Here is a 17,441-nt window from a genome sequence, read left to right on the forward strand (position 1 = left end):
ATCTCGAATAGAAGAAAATTACAAAATTTTTATAGGGTACTATAGCATATCATAGTCACACTTCCCCCACCACCCTTTTACCCAACTCCCCCCCCCCCCCCCAAAAAAAAAAAAAAAAAAAAAGACTTAATCACGTATTCATAAAGAAAGCTTCCAGTGGAGAAGGATCAGTATAAACATAATTAACCTGCTGATAAGAAATTAAACGTTGACAAGGAAAACACAAAAAGAACATTGAACCAATAGCTAATACTCTAGGTTTTAATTGAAGAAATTGCCACCTTCTGAGCTGAGCAGCTCTAGATATATCAGGAAAAATAGTAATCTTTTGACCACAATACACTAGGCTCTTTCGTGGAGAAATAAGCTTTTAAACACTGACAGTTTCTTTTTCAGTAGCAAACATATCAAGCAAAATAGCCCTAGAGGAAATGACATCCTGAGAGGTTTAAAGAAACTGGGTCAAATTAGCAATTGTAGGATCATTAAGAACTTGTTCTCCATGTGCTGGACCATTAACTGAACTAGAAATATAATACAATTTAGACAATAACATATTGTCCACATCTGTTATCTGCAATACTTGTTTAAGATGGTTTTTGGAAAATTCAACAACCTAAGGTTTTTATTCCTTAGGGAATTTTTGAAAAATTCTACATGCCTGTGAAGAATCAAAATTATCTTTAACCCTTGCTGCTCCTAAAGACTGCAATGAGGATAACTAAGAACAGAATGCATCACAGGTTTCCTCAATCTTTTTCAACCTACCATCTACCTCACACATTTTCTCAGTAGTTCCAAGTCATACCCTTCAGTAACAAATTATTGTTAGAAAGCAAGGTCCAGATGTCCTTTAGGGTACCCTGGCCAAAACTGTAGGTACAACCGATGTTCCAGTTGAGTCCACAAGTAAGGATATTGGTGATGGAATGGGTAAAAGATTTTTTCAAACAAGAGATGAGGAACTCTGTTTCTCATTCACATTCATCCCACTAGTAGTAGCCAGTTCTTGTAATTTTAAAGGAGATGCCTCATGTAGGCTTCCAGGACCCGGGGAGGTACCCTCTCAAAGGGGCTAAACAATGACCCCAAACTTGAAAGAGACTGGGGTAAGTGGTTAGGCTGAAATAGGTGTTGATAAACGCTTATCCATGGGGCAATCACAGCAGCCGACAGAGTTAAGGCTGCCTTCACTTTGACCTTTCTTTTCACCATTGTGACACGCAAAATACAAAAGGACTTGGTGCGCCAAAGTGGCACCAAAGAAGCGCAACTCCCTTTGCTCTGGACCGCAGCCATAAGCAGGAAGAATCAAAGAAGTAAGCAACCAGTGATGTCATTGTTATGATTCTGCTAGACAAGCAGGGGAATGTTTGGGACTCGCTTCTGATTGGCGTGTCAGGGGTTGAGCTGAAGTCTGAAGCAGCAGACATCAGAAGCCTGATCTATCTATTTAAGCTTACCTCTCCCTACAGGCCATGCTTCAGCGTTTGATTCCTGTCAGCTGAAACCTGTTCCCCTTTTTCTCAGTCTGTGCTGTTGCACACTGTATGTTTGTTGGACTTTGTCTACTCTCCTCGTAGCTTGTAGCTTCTGTGTTTGCTGGGTGTTCCCAGCATGAGCTTGATTGTTTCACTCCCCTGCACCTGAGTCCGTTCCCTGCTTGCTGCTGTAATGTGGTCTGTGGTAAGCTTGTCCTTTGTATTGTTCCAGTTCATTTGTTTAGTTTCCCTTTCCTCACTGTAACCCTTTGACCAGAGTTGAACGTATTTGTTTTTGTTGTTCTCAGTTTGGTATTATTGGGGTTTTTTTGAAGCAGTGTGAACTCTATAATGCTAATCCATCTGCAGCAGTATTAGTTAATGGTTCACCTTGGGAAGGGGCATCCAGAGTTGTCCCCCATTTCCACTTCACTATATTCTCTTTTTGGAACCTGTATTGATGCAACTTAAACATTCTCATGAAGTGGCAGGTGTACAGATGGGGGAAAGGGATGTGAAATTTCTAGCCTCTGCGGATGACATGACGACGACTGCGACAGATCCAATGAAAGCTCTACCCAATGTCTTGCACCTCTTTAAAGACTTCTGGGACTCTTTGGTGTTTAAAAGCTGAATGTCTCTATTTCAGCCTCTCAAGAGCTAGGCCACAAGACCAAAGTGGAAGGGATCCTCCATCTGAATGGGACCCTGAAGGAGTCCATGACTCAGAAAAAGGCAGACTGCCTACCAGACAACAAATTAAGCCCCCATATCCCGACCTCCTGGTTAAAATCTGGAGCAAACCGAATGACAAACCCCCAATGAAGGGCTCTGAAGAATTCGTCCTAATATAAGCCATCATGGGGAGGATCACGTGATGCTGTAGAGAGAGCGAGACGTGCCCTCGAACTCTCTTAGGCCCCAGCTCCTCACATTTCACTAAAATACCCCAAGCAGCTATAAAGAAGAAACCAGCTTGCAGCAAACACCTGGTAACGAGGTGCACAACGGATGGAAAAGTATTTGGAAGCACAGAGTAAGCCGATAGCGAGCAAAGGGAAAAAAGGAGAAGGCCCGAGTAGCGGAAAGCACGCCAGAAACTAAGCAAGCGCCGGAGGGCCCCAGGTTCACAGTAGAGCAGCTAACGCAATTGACATCGGCGGTGGAACGAGCACTGGAACCGCGGTGGGAGCGCCTTACCGAGCAGATCGCGAACATTGAGACACTGCTGGAGGAAACTACCCAGAGAACCAGCGAATTGGAACGCAGAGTTTCAGAGTTGGAAGATGCGGGCGCTCCTACTACCCAGCGACTGGAAAGCGCTCTCACTAAAATAGAGACCATGGCGTCTGCCCTGGATGATCTCGAGAACAGATCAAGGAGAGCGAACCTAAGGCTCATAGGCATCCCAGAGTCAGTCAGAGATGGGATTCTGAGCACAACTATAGAAAAATGGCTGAAAGAAGAGTTTGCTCTCTCTGACCACGCGGGGCCCTTATGTTTGGAGAGGGTGCACCACGTGGGCAGAAGGCAAGAGGGCAGACAGTCGCCGAGAGCGATCATTTTGAAAGTGCATAACTACATTCACAAAGTTGAAATCCTTCAGGGCTATCGATTGAAGAGAAATTCCACACAGTTTGAAGGTCGTCCAGTCAGGATATTTCAAGATTATTCAGCGCAATTACAGGAGAGAAGGAAGAAATTTACTCCCCTGTGCAAAAGATTGTATGAGGCTCAAGTGCAATTTATGCTGGTATATCCTGCCATTCTTAAAATTAAACATGAGGGACGTTGGAGATCCTATGAAGGGACTGAAGAAGCCTCTGCATTTATCAATGATATAGAGCATAAGAACAATGGGGAGAGTTCTGATCATAAAGATAAGTAATATTGCTATGTATGTAAGGCTGATATTTTGAAGTTGTGAAAATGTTGTTATGCTGGTACAGGTTGTAGAAGGAGACAAAGGGGGAACTATATCGAATACGTTTCAGAGGGGCTGGGGCCGTTAGCATGTAAATGATCCATGACCCGTTATTCTATGGGTTCCAAACATCAGATATTTGTTAGAGGGCAGGGGGGGAGGGAGGGGCAGGGGGGGGGGGTCGAGGGATGGCACAAGGTGGGGGGGAAGAAAAGATTTTGTGAATTATTGGGGCAATGGAGGGTGGCACACACTAAGAAGAGCACACTATAGACTAGGCGGGCAGAAAAGTGGGAGGTTACAGCTGGGCATTTACCATTGGGTAACGAAGGGCAGTTTCTCTGGGGGAGAAGCTGGGCGCCCCTGGGGATATAAAGAGAACATCAGAATAATAACGCAAAAAAGAACCCCTGAGTAGACTGCAAGGCGGGGAGATCCATGTAATCTCATGGAATGTATGTGGGATCGCGACCCCCATAAAAAGAGCAAAGATACTAGAAGCCTTGAAACGTCATGGGGCCCAGATAGCATGTTTTCAGGAGACGAGGCTCTCACAGGAGGAACATGAGAAACTAAAGAGACAATGGGTGGGAGAGATGTACTGTTCCCCAGCGGCAGGCCGGAAAAGAGAGGTAGCAATCCTCATACATAAGACCCTGGCATGTCAGGTAACGCCCTTATTTAAAGATAATGAAGGGAGATATGTGTGGGTCAAGAAAAATCTGCAGGGCAGAGATATGCTCTTGATAGCAGTATATGCACCCACCGGGACCAATAAAAAGTTTTATTCCCAGCTATTAAACCAATGCCAACAATACCCGGGTTTACCGACAGTGATAGCAGGTGACATGAACCAAATTTTTGACTGGGGACTAGACCGCACAGGGCCTAGAAGAAGGGGGGGAGCACACTGGGCCCACATTATTAGAATCTTTTTGTCACTCTGCAGGGTTAGTGGACCCATGGCGGTTGTTGAATTTGGACGAGAAGGATTACACCCATACATCTCGGATTCACCGTACTCAATCTAGGTTAGATTACATTTTGCTGTCACAGGAGCTGTTCGCACAGATCCGGACGGCGAAAATAGGACCTGAGGAACTCTCGGATCATGCCATGATTTGGATAGATCTAGAGGTGCAGCCATATTACCAAGTAGCTAGGCACTGGCGATTTCCTGCTTATCTCTACTCCTCTCCAGAATTCCAGAAGTACTTAGTTAAAAAATGGGAGGAATACAGCACCCACAATGCCCAGCACGCGGAGAACCCAATACTTTTCTGGTCAGCCGCCAAAGCCGTGCTACGAGGCGACATAATTGCCTATGTGAGTCAGAGGAACCGCCAGATTGCACGGGGAATCATAGCTAGGGAGCGACAGTTTCGAATGGTGAAAAAAAGGTACATCAATGCCCCTATAATGGAAAATTATGACTCCTTGATGGCAGCTCGCGCTGCGTTAAATGAGATTTTACATGAGAGAATGACCCGTTCCCTTATTTATAGGAAATTCAAATTCTACAGATTTGGAGATAAAGTGGGAGGGCAGTTAGCGCGGATGGTAAAAGGGGCCCGTAGGTCACATTATATAGCAGTTTTGAAAAACCATGCAGGACAAAAGGTGTCTAGAGCGGAAGAGCTGGCAGAGGCATTTTGGAAACATTTTTCTGCGTTGTATCAAGGAGAGCCTGGAAACCGTGAAGGAATAAGGGAATACTTGGAGTAGTCAGGTATGCCGCAGCTTCCAGCTGCAGTAGCAGAGGGGCTTAATGCGCCTTTAACAGCTAAAGAACTTCAGGGAGCCATCAAGGCCCTAAAGCTATATTCGGCACCTGGGCCCGATGGCTTTCCAGGGGAATTTTATAAAATGTTGAGTCCTCAGCTGATAGGGCCGCTATGGGAATTTTATGCAGCAGTGATTGATAAAGAGGCACTGCCCCCTCGGGCAAATATGGCGTTAGTAAGTCTCATACCAAAAGGAGGGAGGGACCTATTAGATCCTGGCTCATACCGGCCGATCTCATTAATAAATGTTGATGTGAAAATCCTATCACGAGTTCTGGCAGATCGACTGGCTCCCTTGTTGCCCCAGATAATACAGGAGGGACAGGTAGGATTTGTGAGAGGCCGCCAGTCAGTCCTAAATGTGCGCAAACTATTGGCAGAGGTAATACACAGCACAATAGCCGACAAAGGTGGGTTAATAATTAGTCTAGACGCAGAACGCGCATTTGATAGGGTGCTTTGGCCCTTTATGTTCGAAGCGTTACAATGGATTGGGATCATGGGCTGGTACCTGCAAGCCATCCGGGCATTATACTCTGCACCAACAGCTATGTTAGTTGTAAAATGGGATCTGGACGAGAGAGATGAAGATAGGTTGTGGGACCCGACAAGGATGCCCCGTCCCCCCTGCTGTTTGTGCTCTCTTTGGAGCCTCTTTTGTGTGGAGTGCGTGCAGAGAGGCGGATAGGGGGCATCGAAATCCAGGGGATAGTCACCAAAATACTTGCTTAAGCAGATGATCTTTTATTACTATTAGACACAGATCACTCAACACTACAATGCTTATTGGGAGTCCTGGAAGATTATGGGAAAGTGTCGGGATTTAAGCTTAACCTAACCAAGTCGCAAGGGTTGCCATTAGGAGAGGGGTACAACACAGTTGGGGAGACCGGTTCCCGCTGGCCTGGGCAGCAAATAAGATTAAATATTTGGGGGTTTTGGTACTGACAAATTTGTCTATGCTGTATAAACTGAATGTGCTCCTGCTACTGGCGGAGACCCACCGATTGCTACAGCTCTGGGGCGCCCATCCTATATCACTTACCGGTCGCATAGCACTTTTTAATATGACGATAGCTCCAAAGTGGTTCTACCTATTCCAAATGCTGCCGCTATATTTGCGGCGGAAAGAAGAGCGAATGCTGCACCGGCTGGTGCAGGGTTTTTTGTGGAGGGACCGGTGCCCCAGATTGTCCATAACAGTGTTACAAAAACCCAGAGCGCATGGGGGAATGGGCCTGTTGAACATTAGATATCTGGTAGTATCATGTGTTTTGAGGCATATTCGAGATTGGCTGACTGGTAACCAAGACTTCACACCAACTGAGATAGAAACTCTGCTAGCCCCCAAAGAACACCTGGGATGGTTGGTGCACACAACAAGCAACAAGCCACAGCTGGAGATTCGAAAGAACCCGTTTGTCAGTTCAGCCCGAGCTGCCTGGAGGTGGCTCTGCAGGCGCCATAACTTCTCCCCAGCTGCCACACCATACTTACCATTGAAAAAGAATCCGGATTTTCCAGTGGGCACATCTTCTAAGTCCTTTTTAGCGTGGCAAGCACGCGGGATTTATTACCTGTACCAGCTGCTGGATGAGGAAGGGAAAATAAAAGAATTTAAAGACCTACAACAGGAGTTTAAATTATCATTTTCTGATTCTTTTGCATACTATCAAGTGCGTCATTGTGCCTCCTCACTTGGAGGGGTGAATCTGTGCGAGGATGTTCAAGACATACTAAATTCAGCCCTATCTCTGGGATCTCAGACTACAGTGCCGCAAAGATTTTTTCATCGCAACCTGTTGGACACCACAGAAGACAGACTATGCCAGTTATGCGAAGACGTGGACGGCGGAATTAAAAATGGAAGTTTCTGAAAGTTTGTTTGCAGGCTTCCTGAGAAGCATCTTGTAGAGGGCCACATTTTCACGCGATTGGGAACTGCAATACAAATTTGCATTACGGCTCTATGTCGCACCTAATTGCGCATTCAAAGCGCGGTTTGGGGCTTCTGGGGAATGCCCAAGGTGTGGTACAGATCCAGCAACTTTGGGCCATATGTTCTGGACTTGCCCGCAAGTGAGAAACTTCTGGACAGAGATTTTAGATGCGATTAAGAAGTATTGGAACAGTACGGTGCCCTTGCAGCCTCTACTTTTATTCGAGGAGTTTAAACAGGGGAACCTCCGAGTGCCAGGCTTGAAAGACTTTCTGCGGAAATCCGCGTTGCAAGGGAAAAGAGTGCTGCTACTGACCTGGAGAGAGTCTACTAGTCCAACTTTGACGCAGTGGAGGATACAAATGGTTGAGCGACTAAAACTGGAAAGAAGGGGGATTAAGGACTTGGAATCACCTGAAGGTAGACGCCTGCAAGTGGTGTGGAGTCGATTTTGGGATACGTTGCAGCCAGTAGCTCGGAGTAGTCTCCTCAATGGTTAAATGCTTTTGGACTATCTTGTTGGGGTGTGTCATGTCTCTGTGCCTCTATGCTTTTATGCCATTATGCCTCTGTTTTAGGAACCAATAGAAAGAGGGTGGGGGGAGGGGAGTACAGGGGAGTAGCTCAACGGGAGGGTTTGAATAACTAAACTCTTGAATACTAGATCTTATGTAGATGGTTGTTGTATAATATTGTTGTTACACTGACAACGTTTGCGTGTATACTTCATTTGTTTAATAAAAAAGATTTAAACATAAGCCATCGTGGGAAGACAAACCAGGGCCAACTCCAGCCAAGGCTAAAGAGCATCTATGCCTTCAGAACTGACCTGACAGTGTAACACGTCACCATAAGATCAATTAGAGGAGTGTCCCACCTCTGAGTTACCAGCTGGAAGGTGTCCAGCACTAGCAACAGCTCCCATCCCATTGTGTCCACAGAGTTCCTGTTGTGGAAACCCACTTGTCCAATAAGAGATTCCACTAGGTAGTCAGCTGAAAGCTGCTGCAGATGCCTTTCTGCCAAGTGACATAGAAGGCATGCTTCCGTTGCCAGAGGAAAATATCGAGCGCTGTCCTGCTTGTTGATGCAATCCTCCAACCTTATGTCGATGAGAACCCGAGCCGGTTCACCCTCCAGAACAGATTGGGCTTGAAGAGCATTGTGCACCACTCTGAGCCCCAGCCAATTGGACTGTCACAGTGTTGCTGTGCAGTTCCATACACCTCAAGCAGTACGTTGAAGACTGTGGACTCCCAACCAGTCAGGCTTGTATCTTGACTACAGCTTTCCAAAGAGGAGATGCCAGAGACACTGCTTGGAAAAGCTTATTTGGTTGAAGCCACCCCAACATACTGCAGAGGTTTCCACATGAGATGCTAATTGTAGCCCTGAGAAACTAGTGACCACCGGGACAAGAAAAACTGCAGGAGCAGACACATGTGAGCCTAGTACCTGAACATAATCCCAAGCTCGGGGGATTCAGAATGCGCAAAAGCAGCAAATTCATTTTCGAAGCTGGTGCCTTCTCCGTTCTCAGCAAGACACCTGGTCTTGGGTCATGTTGAATTGTACTCCCAGATATTCCAAAGTCTGCGTCAGGACCAGATGACTCTTGTGCAGATGATAACCCAACTCGGTTTGCTAAAGTGCCATGACCCAGGTAGTCACTTGACAACTTGCCTGCTCTGATGAGGCCCTGAGCAGACAGTCCTCCAGTCAGGGATTCCCTCTTTTCTCAGGAAGGTGGCTAGCACCACCACAACCTTAGAAAGTTTCTGGGCACTGTAGCTAACCCAAATGACATTACTTGAAACTCAAAGAGATGCCCTAGACTTGCAAGGTAAAGAAACCTCCAGTGCAGGGGTTAAAAAGGAACAGGCAAGTAGGCCTCCTTGGAGGTCCAGAAGAACCGAATGCACCCCCAGTGGCACCGATCCAGAGACAGGTCCACTTGGGAGGGGCCCAAGGGGGTGATCTGGTTCTGCTACCCAGGGGAAGGGGCCTGCTCCAGCGAGGGTCAGGTGTTATGCATGGATTTTTTTTTCTCCAATTTAATTGAGAAAAGATTCTGCCGGTTTCTCCTGGTAGGAACGGTGTGTGAGGGCAATGTATCCATTTTGAACTGAAGAGGTGGAGGGGAGAGGGAACAGCACCTATAAAATGCTCACAGAGAAGGCAGACAGATTGAATGAGCCACAAGAATGAGCCACATTTATACACCAGAAAAATAATCCTCTATCCCTGCTGTGCCGTCAGTGTGCCCTACCCCATGGCAGACAAGTGATGGCCTGCTTGACTGGCCCAGCCTACTTTGGCCCAGGGCTCCAGCGTCTCTGCTGTCCCCAGCCCTCTGGGTGCGCCTAGAGGAAAATTCCCTACTGAGTACATTACAACAGCATTAGCCCCTGACAAAGGGCATGAAGCTAGCCAAGCCAATTTAATTATTATTAGTATTATTATTTGGTATATGTGCTGTCAAAGGGAGCGCTTTTGGAAAGCCTGGGAGCTGTAGGGGGAGTCTGTGGGGAATACACCACAACAGGGTGAACAGGCAAGAGAGGTGGGGGGATAGGAACCCAAACCCTCTTGGAAGGACGTACAGAACCAAGCCAAAGCCATACAGAGTGGCACTAAGAAGTATACCCTTGGGGCTGCAGAGCAAAGCTCCAAGCTCAACTAGGTATGGTCCCCAGACTGACCTGGGAAGCTAGGCTAGGGACAGGAGTAGGTCATGAAGACCAACGTCCCATCCTCCACATCCTTTAAAGCTATTCCACCTTTTAGTGGCAAGGTGGGGTTTTTTTTTGTTTTGTTTTTTTAAATTTGTGCCTGCAGCCACCAAAAAAAAAAAAAAAATCAACTTAAAATAAGGTAAGCCCCCCCCAAGCTCATCCTGAGCAAAAGAAGAAAGGCAAGTCATGGCACAGGCCACAGACTGAAATCTGGGGTAGTCCACAGAGTAGAAGTGAGCATGTGCATAGCGCCCCCCCCCCCCCCCCAGTCATTTCCCTTCCTCCCTATCATTTTTTTTGTTTGTTTTTTTCTTGTATCGCATCTCTTTTTTCTATTTTCCTCAGTAAATTCCCATGAGTCCTGGTGAGTACATCACATTTCAAAACGCTGACAGGGAGGATCATCTGTGAAGCAGACGGATGTACATAGAGGAAGTATAATAGAAACATACGGAATAACTTTTTATAGGTAGAGTAGTATTGTGTTGCAAGTCATAACCAGTGTGTCATTTTGAGGGGCTGATTATAAGGACACCTAGCACGTGTTGTGCTCAACATTCAGAGTTTATCCATCTACTTATTTACTTCTATCCAGCATTAAGGTTGAAAGCTGGGAGCCTTTCAAATCCCTCCCCCCCCCCCCCCCCCCAAAAAAAAAATGCTCTAGAAAGGAAAAGGGAATAATTGTCCTAGTGTGTTGTTTTTTTTTAGTTATGGGTGAGAATTGTCCTAAGTGGTGTGGTGGGAATTAGTTCAGTGAGAATTGTTCAGATGGGAATTGGTGGGTGGAAACTGACCTAGAACCATAGCCTCATATAGAGGGAACGCTTTAGGCAACTTCCAGTGTGTTTGCCATATCAGGACTAGATTGAGGGGTTTTGTGACTCCGAGCTATAAATATTCAAAACCTCCAGAACCTTGGCCATAAGGGAAGTTAATTCCTCCTTGGGGAAAGCTGTAGGAACATCCTCCTCATCAGCCATAATCTCACCTTCCTCAACTCACAAAGAAAAACAAAGTAGTGAAGCTGCTGCCAAGTCTGATTTACGTTGAGGGGAAAATAGAGGAGCCAAAGAATCTGCATCAAAGACAGGTTCCAAATGTCTCCCTTTACTCGCAGAATCCAATTGCAGAAGCTAAGAAGCTTGCAAGGGCCCAGAAATCTTCAACTGTTGCTGAGAGAAACAGGCAGAAACTGTGTATGCTAAGGAGACCTTTACAGAATATAGGCTTGATGCACTGAAAGAGCAAATTTTGGAAAAAAAGGCACCAGAGGCCCAGAAGTTACAATACAGTCAGAAACCATAAGGCCCAGATATATGCCCAGCTTGAAAAGGCAGCATGGATCCCACAGCTGCGAGAGCCAATCATGCCAATTTAAAATGTCCACAGGAGACTGAAAACCTGCATCGCAAATGTCAGCTGAGGAGAGAGAGGCCACAATTGCACAGTGTGGGAAGAAAACAGTTTGCACGCCAAAAAGGTTGCTCCACTGAAATACCCTCAGAACATCCCGTTTCCTCAATGCTGCTCTCTGCTTTGCATAGTGAGCAGCGCTGACAAGGCTCTACAGGTATCACAAGAAAAAAGAGAAACCACAAGTAAGCCCAAACATGGAGAAAAATGTAAAGGAACACTCACCAAATCTCCAGGAACAAGTTATAACTCACCACTCTGGCCCAGCATATACAGGTAGGAGCGGTCAACCCCATCCAACATGTTATACAAGCAGGCAAAGCTGCTGTAATCCTTTTTTTTTTTTTTTTTTTTAACTCTGAAGGAAGGAGTGGCTGGATAGGGAAAGAGGGACCTAGCATCACCAGGTGTACCCCTAAAGCTGGCACCGCTTATCCTAAGCACTCCCAGGCTCAAATGAACAGCAGCCACAACACAGATGAAACCAGGAGCTTGTGACAGACCATCCACCGTCTGCTGCAGATGGAGACATACTAACCAAGGAGCATAACATCCTATAAGACAGAACTCTGTCTTCATCTGCTGGTAGATGCACAACTCAAAAGTCATCTGCTGCTGGTGCTAAGGAAATGTTAATAAATAAATTCATGTCATTCATTCCCCAGGCTAGTCTTGATTAGGTCATATAAGAAATCAATCGCATATGCCTTGACAGTCTCTTTACAGGTGACCTCCTTTGCACGCAAGTATGCTTCCACTTAATCTGAGGGAAGCTGTCGGACATATACCTGATGCAAACTACAACCCTGCATACTCATGGCTGCCACCGGAAAACACCTGCTTTAGCGCCTCAGTCTCAACTTTTCATGTCCTTTCGAGCTGTACCTCCTTCAATAGGTATGTACTCTTCCATGATCGCTGTGACCAAGGCATCCAATTTAGGAAACGAAGCTTCTCCAGTTCCTCAGAAGCCAGAGGTATAACTTTACCATAGACCTAACAAACCTGAGACCAGACTTTGAAGTGTCCCACTACATCAAGTCAGGGCTCACATCACCTGACGGATTGGAAAGAATGGGGAAAGGGGGAAATGGGACTTGATATACCGCCTTTCTGAGGTTTTTGCAACTACATTCAAAGCGGTTTACATATATTCAGGTACTTATTTTGTACCAGGGGCAATGGAGGGTTAAGTGACTTGCCCAGAGTCATAAGGAGCTGCAGTGGGAATCGAACTCAATTCCCCAGGATCAAAGTCCACTGCATTAACCACTAGGGTACTCCTACTTATCATTTCTATAGCGCTACTAGATGTACACAGCGCAAGTTAGAGGGCTTATGTAGCCCATAAAAAAAATATTCATTTTATTTACAGAAGCTTGATATAGTGCAGATCGCAATAAAATGCAGCAAAGCAGTCCCAAGGAGAATGATCTTCTTGCACCATGTCTCAAGAATATTTAAATCCTCTAAAGCATGAGAATCATGATCAACAGCCCCTCCATCTGGAAAAAAAAATTGAATCACTGAGGGGTTATTCCATTCTGAGAGGGAGCTACCCCTCCTCCAGCAGCTCCCAAAAGGGATCCATCCCTGAACCACCCACTGTCAAATGTCCACTTATAAGGGCCCACTAGCAACTAGCCCTCCCAGATCCCCCTGCAATTCCAGCCTTAGTCTATCTACAAGCAGATCCCTCGAGACCCGGGTTATAGGGAACCCCTGAGCTTGGCGCAGCATAAAGACATGATGCATGAATAGCACAAACTGAATATCCAGTCCCCTGAAAACCAGAGCCCAGTGTGACTCCCCCACCCCACCCATCTTGAGCTGGGAAGTTACATCAGCCCCCCCCCCCCCCCCTCAGAGAAATCCAGAAACTGCTGGATAAAACTTCTCATGGAGACGATTCCTGAGAAAAATGAAAAAAAGTGGTTCAGGGTGAGAATATTTCCTGCCCTCTGTGCAACCCCTGGACCCAAAAGTACACAAGAGAGAGTCAAGAAGAAAGTACAGAAAGGCAGAACGTCTCCAAAGATTTAAAAAAAACAAAAACAAAACAAACAGTATCAAAAAACAATACCCTGCTGTGTTGCACATAGAAGGCAGTATGAAAGCCTTTAGCTTATTCAACTCCTCAGACTGCAGCACAAAGAAAGCGTGGTGAAGGGGAGAAGGACTCTGCACCACCGAAGTGTCACCCAAGCTGTCCATAAGCTGTCCATTAGGAACCCCCTGCTCTACTGACATACAGTTACCAAGTGGTTCAGCAGTTCTGTGATAAGCACTAAGGAGACGCACATGGTGCATCCACCAACTGCTTGGAGACAGAAAAAGAAAACCCTGAACATTTTATGGCTGCATGATATTCTTAAGGGGCAAGTCACAAGAACTACTTTTTTTTCTGTCTCCATCTGCCAGTCAATGGACACAACCAACTTGCTCTGGACAAAAAGGAAACATGTGGCTCTTTCCATCCAGTCACTGAATAACTTTCTTCTTCAGGAACTCAATTTCACTAAACCCCTAAACTTAGAAACATTAAAAAAAAGTAGGTGGCAACAGGTGAAGATTTAGAACAGGGAAAAGAATTTAGGAGCTTAGCACTGATTTTCAGCACTAGGCTCATATCTAAGCAAATGGCAATCCTAAATTTACAAGCATAATTTAAGTTTCTAAATTAAAATTAATTTAACTGAAGAAAAATAAAATTTAAACCTCCTAAAATTTGGACACAAATTTAGGAGCAAGTGCAAAAACATTAAAGAAGCAATATTAAGGAGGACTAAAAGAAGGCAAAGAAAAACAGAAGACTTAGAAAGACAAAGGCAATATTTTCAAGAAAACAGGCAACAGATGGCAAGTAGATACAGCCCAATACAGAAACACTATTTTAATAAATCCTATCTTATTTTAGAAATTGGATACCCAACTATGATTCATTGCAAAAGGATTTTTCATATTGTAGATTCCCTGATGTTCAATACCTGTTTATGTTCCTGAGCAGTTCTTAGATCTAGCACAATATATCCCAGAGACTCTTTAGCTGAAGTTACAGAATCTACAGCAAAACACTGGAGCTTGATAGGAGTACGTTGTAATCTGTGGAAATAAAGGTGATATTTCAGACTATGTTAACTGATAATTAGATTACAATGAGTTCATACAGTGCTAGGGAGGGACATAAGAAAATGGGTAAAGTGGCCTAAGGACATTTAAGCTGAAAAAGTAACAGAGATTTAGGGAATCTTATACTAGCACACAGTTTTAAACTAGCTGCAAATCTATAAAACCAAGCTAAGGGATCAGCTCTGGTAGTTTACAGGATAGATTAGAATTAAATGGGCTGGATCAGCTACAACTCCAAGATCCCCGAGTAATCAGGTCAAGCAGCCAAAGAACATTAGGGCATCCATTTTGTAACTGTGAAATTACGTGGCATTTCTGAGTCACAAAAACTGCTGGTTTCAAACAGTGATATAAGTGACTAAATAGCCCAGTATGTCACCAGAAACTACACAGGAAGGAGAAACTCCAAAAGCGCCAACCAAATGGCTCTGAGTTCCAGGAGGTTGATAGACCACTTTGCCTCTGCAGGAGACCAGAGCCCCTGCGCTGTCCTTCCCAAGCAATGTGCTCCCCAGCCCGTCAAAGAGGCGTCGTCGTGACGACAACCCACTCCGGGGTCAAAAGAGGCATCCCTGCAGACAACTTGTCTGTCCTCAGCCACCAGCTCAGCGCCTTGCGCACCGCTAGGTCCAAGGGAAGGCGCACAGCGTAATCCTCCAACACTGGAGTCCAGCGCTGCAGCAGAGAGAGTTGTAGTGGTCTCATATGAGCCCTGGCCCAGGGCACTACTTCCATCATGGCCGTCATAGAGCCCAACAGCTGCACATAGTCCCAAGCCCGAAGAGGAGAGGCTACTAGGAACTGGTCCACCTGAGCCTGAAGCTTGATAATTTGATTGTCCAGCAGGAACACTCTGCCCACTTGGGTGTCGAAACGAACTCCCAGATATTCCAGAAACTGAGTCGGGCGCAGCTGGCTTTTCTCCCAGTTGATGATCCACCCCAGGGAGCTCAGAAGAGCAATCACCCAGTCTACAGCTTTGCCGCACTCTGCATAAGAGGGGGCTCGGATCAACCAGTCGTCCAGATAAGGATGGACTTGTACTCCTTCCTTTCGTAGGAAGGCCGCGATGACCACCATTACTTTGGAGAAGGTCCGCAGAGCAGTAGCCAACCCGAACGGGAGGGCTCTGAACTGGAAGTGTCAGCCCAGGACTGCAAAACGCAGAAAGCGTTGATGAGGAGGCCAGATGGGAATATGCAAGTAAGCTTCCTTGATGTCCAAGGATGCCAGGAACTCTCCTGCCTTCACTGCCGCTATAACAGAGCGGAGAGACTCCATTTGGAAGTGCCGAACTTTCAAGGCCCGATTGACCCCTTTGAGGTCGAGGATAGGCCGTACAGAACCTCCTTTCTTTGGTACCACAAAGTAAATGGAGTAACGACCCTTGCCAAGCTGATCTTCTGGCACCAGAACGACCGCACCCAGGCGGATCAGATTGTCCAAAGTCTGCTGCACTGCCACAGCTTTGACCGGAGACTTGCAGGGAGAGTGTACAAACCCGTCTCTTAAGGGTCGACAGAACTCTAGCTTGTAGCCGTCTCTGATGACTTCCAGCACCCAAGCGTCTGAAGTTACCCTGGTCCACTCGCCCAGAAACGAGGACAGGCGTCCTCCAATCTGCACTGGGCCATGGACCAGGGCCCCGTCATTGGGTACGAGACCCTGGGGGAGGACCGGAGGAAGCACCTCCGGGACGGCGGTCTCTGCGAAAGGAATGCTGCTTGGAGGAGAAGTTCCTCTTGAAGGAAGAGGGGGCAGAGGAGCCCAACTTGCCCGGGCGATACCCACGGGCTTCCTGAAACCGTCCTTTGGAGTTACCGGGGCGAGCACTGGCCCAAGCCCTGACCTCTGGTAACCTCTTGCCCTTAGACGTGCCGAGATCGGTCACAATTTTGTCCAGCTCGACCCCAAAAAGCAGCTTGCCTTTAAAAGGCAACTTAGCCAGGCGAGACTTAGAGGCGTGGTCCGCAGACCAATGCTTCAGCCAAAGCCACCGCCGCGCAGAGACTGTCTGAGCCATACCTTTAGCTGAGGCTCTCAAGACATCATACAGCAAGTCTGCCAAATAAGCCAAGCCCGATTCCAGGGCCGGCCAATCAGCCCTCAAGGAAGGATCCGAGGGGGAAGCCCGCTGCACAATCGTCAGGCACGCCCTGGCCACATAGGAGCCGCAAACTGAGGCCTGCAAACTTAAAGCAGCCGCCTCAAAGGACGACCTTAAGGCCGCCTCCAATCTTCTGTCTTGGGCGTCCTTTAGGGCCGTGCCACCTTCCACCGGCAACGCCGTTTCTTAGTCACCGCAGTGATTAAAGAATCCACGGTAGGCCAAAGAAAGGCCTCCCGTTCACCTTCAGGCAGAGGATAGAGGCGGGACATAGCCCTAGCCACTTTGAGGCTCGCTTCTGGGACATTCCATTGAGCCGAAATCAAGGTGCGCATGGCCTCATGCACGTGGAAGGTTCTAGGCGGGCGCTTCGTCCCCAGCATAATGGCGGAGCCAACAGAGGCTGAGGGAGAGACGTCCTCCGGAGAGGAAATCTTCAAAATGCTCAAGGCCTGCACTAACAGGTTGGGCAAATCCTCTGAGCGAAAGATCCGCACTGCAGAGGGGTCATCCGCTCCATCTGAACGGGAATCCGTCTCCTCCAAGGAATCCCCAAAGGACCGTTGGGAGAACTCGGATATGCTGCCCTCATCTACATCAGAGGAGACAGAGTCCTCTAGGGCCTGGAAATCCACCCGAGGGCGTTTGCTTCCGGAGGCCTCAACCCCTTTATCAGACAGGGGGGCAGGGGCAGCGTTTTGCATAAGAAAAGCCTGATGCAGCAGCAAAATGAACTCAGGGGAGAATCCCCCCGAACAGTGCACTTCTGCAGCTTGGGCCACGGCCCTAGCCACACCCTCAACCGGCGCTCGCAAGAGCGGGGGAGAAACGTGCTGCGCATCCAAAATGGCGTCCGGCGCGAAACTCCGAGAAGAAGCCGCGCAGGAAGAACGGCGCTTAACTTTGGCCGCTTTCTTACCGTCGCC

At 47.0% G+C, this 17,441-nt stretch overlaps 1 protein-coding gene across 1 annotated transcript in view; it reads right to left on the reverse strand.

The window, feature by feature from the left end:
- The window catches only part of CEP120 (centrosomal protein 120), a 410,430-nt gene that overhangs the window by 360,537 nt on the left and 32,452 nt on the right, over nt 1-17,441 (reverse strand). Inside the window, 1 exon segment of the mRNA XM_030193546.1 lies at nt 14,267-14,381. Within this exon segment, the coding sequence (XP_030049406.1) occupies nt 14,267-14,381 (115 nt within the window).

This window comes from Microcaecilia unicolor, chromosome 2, assembly GCF_901765095.1.
Source record: "Microcaecilia unicolor chromosome 2, aMicUni1.1, whole genome shotgun sequence".
In the NCBI taxonomy this organism is placed as follows: Eukaryota; Metazoa; Chordata; class Amphibia; order Gymnophiona; family Siphonopidae; genus Microcaecilia; species Microcaecilia unicolor.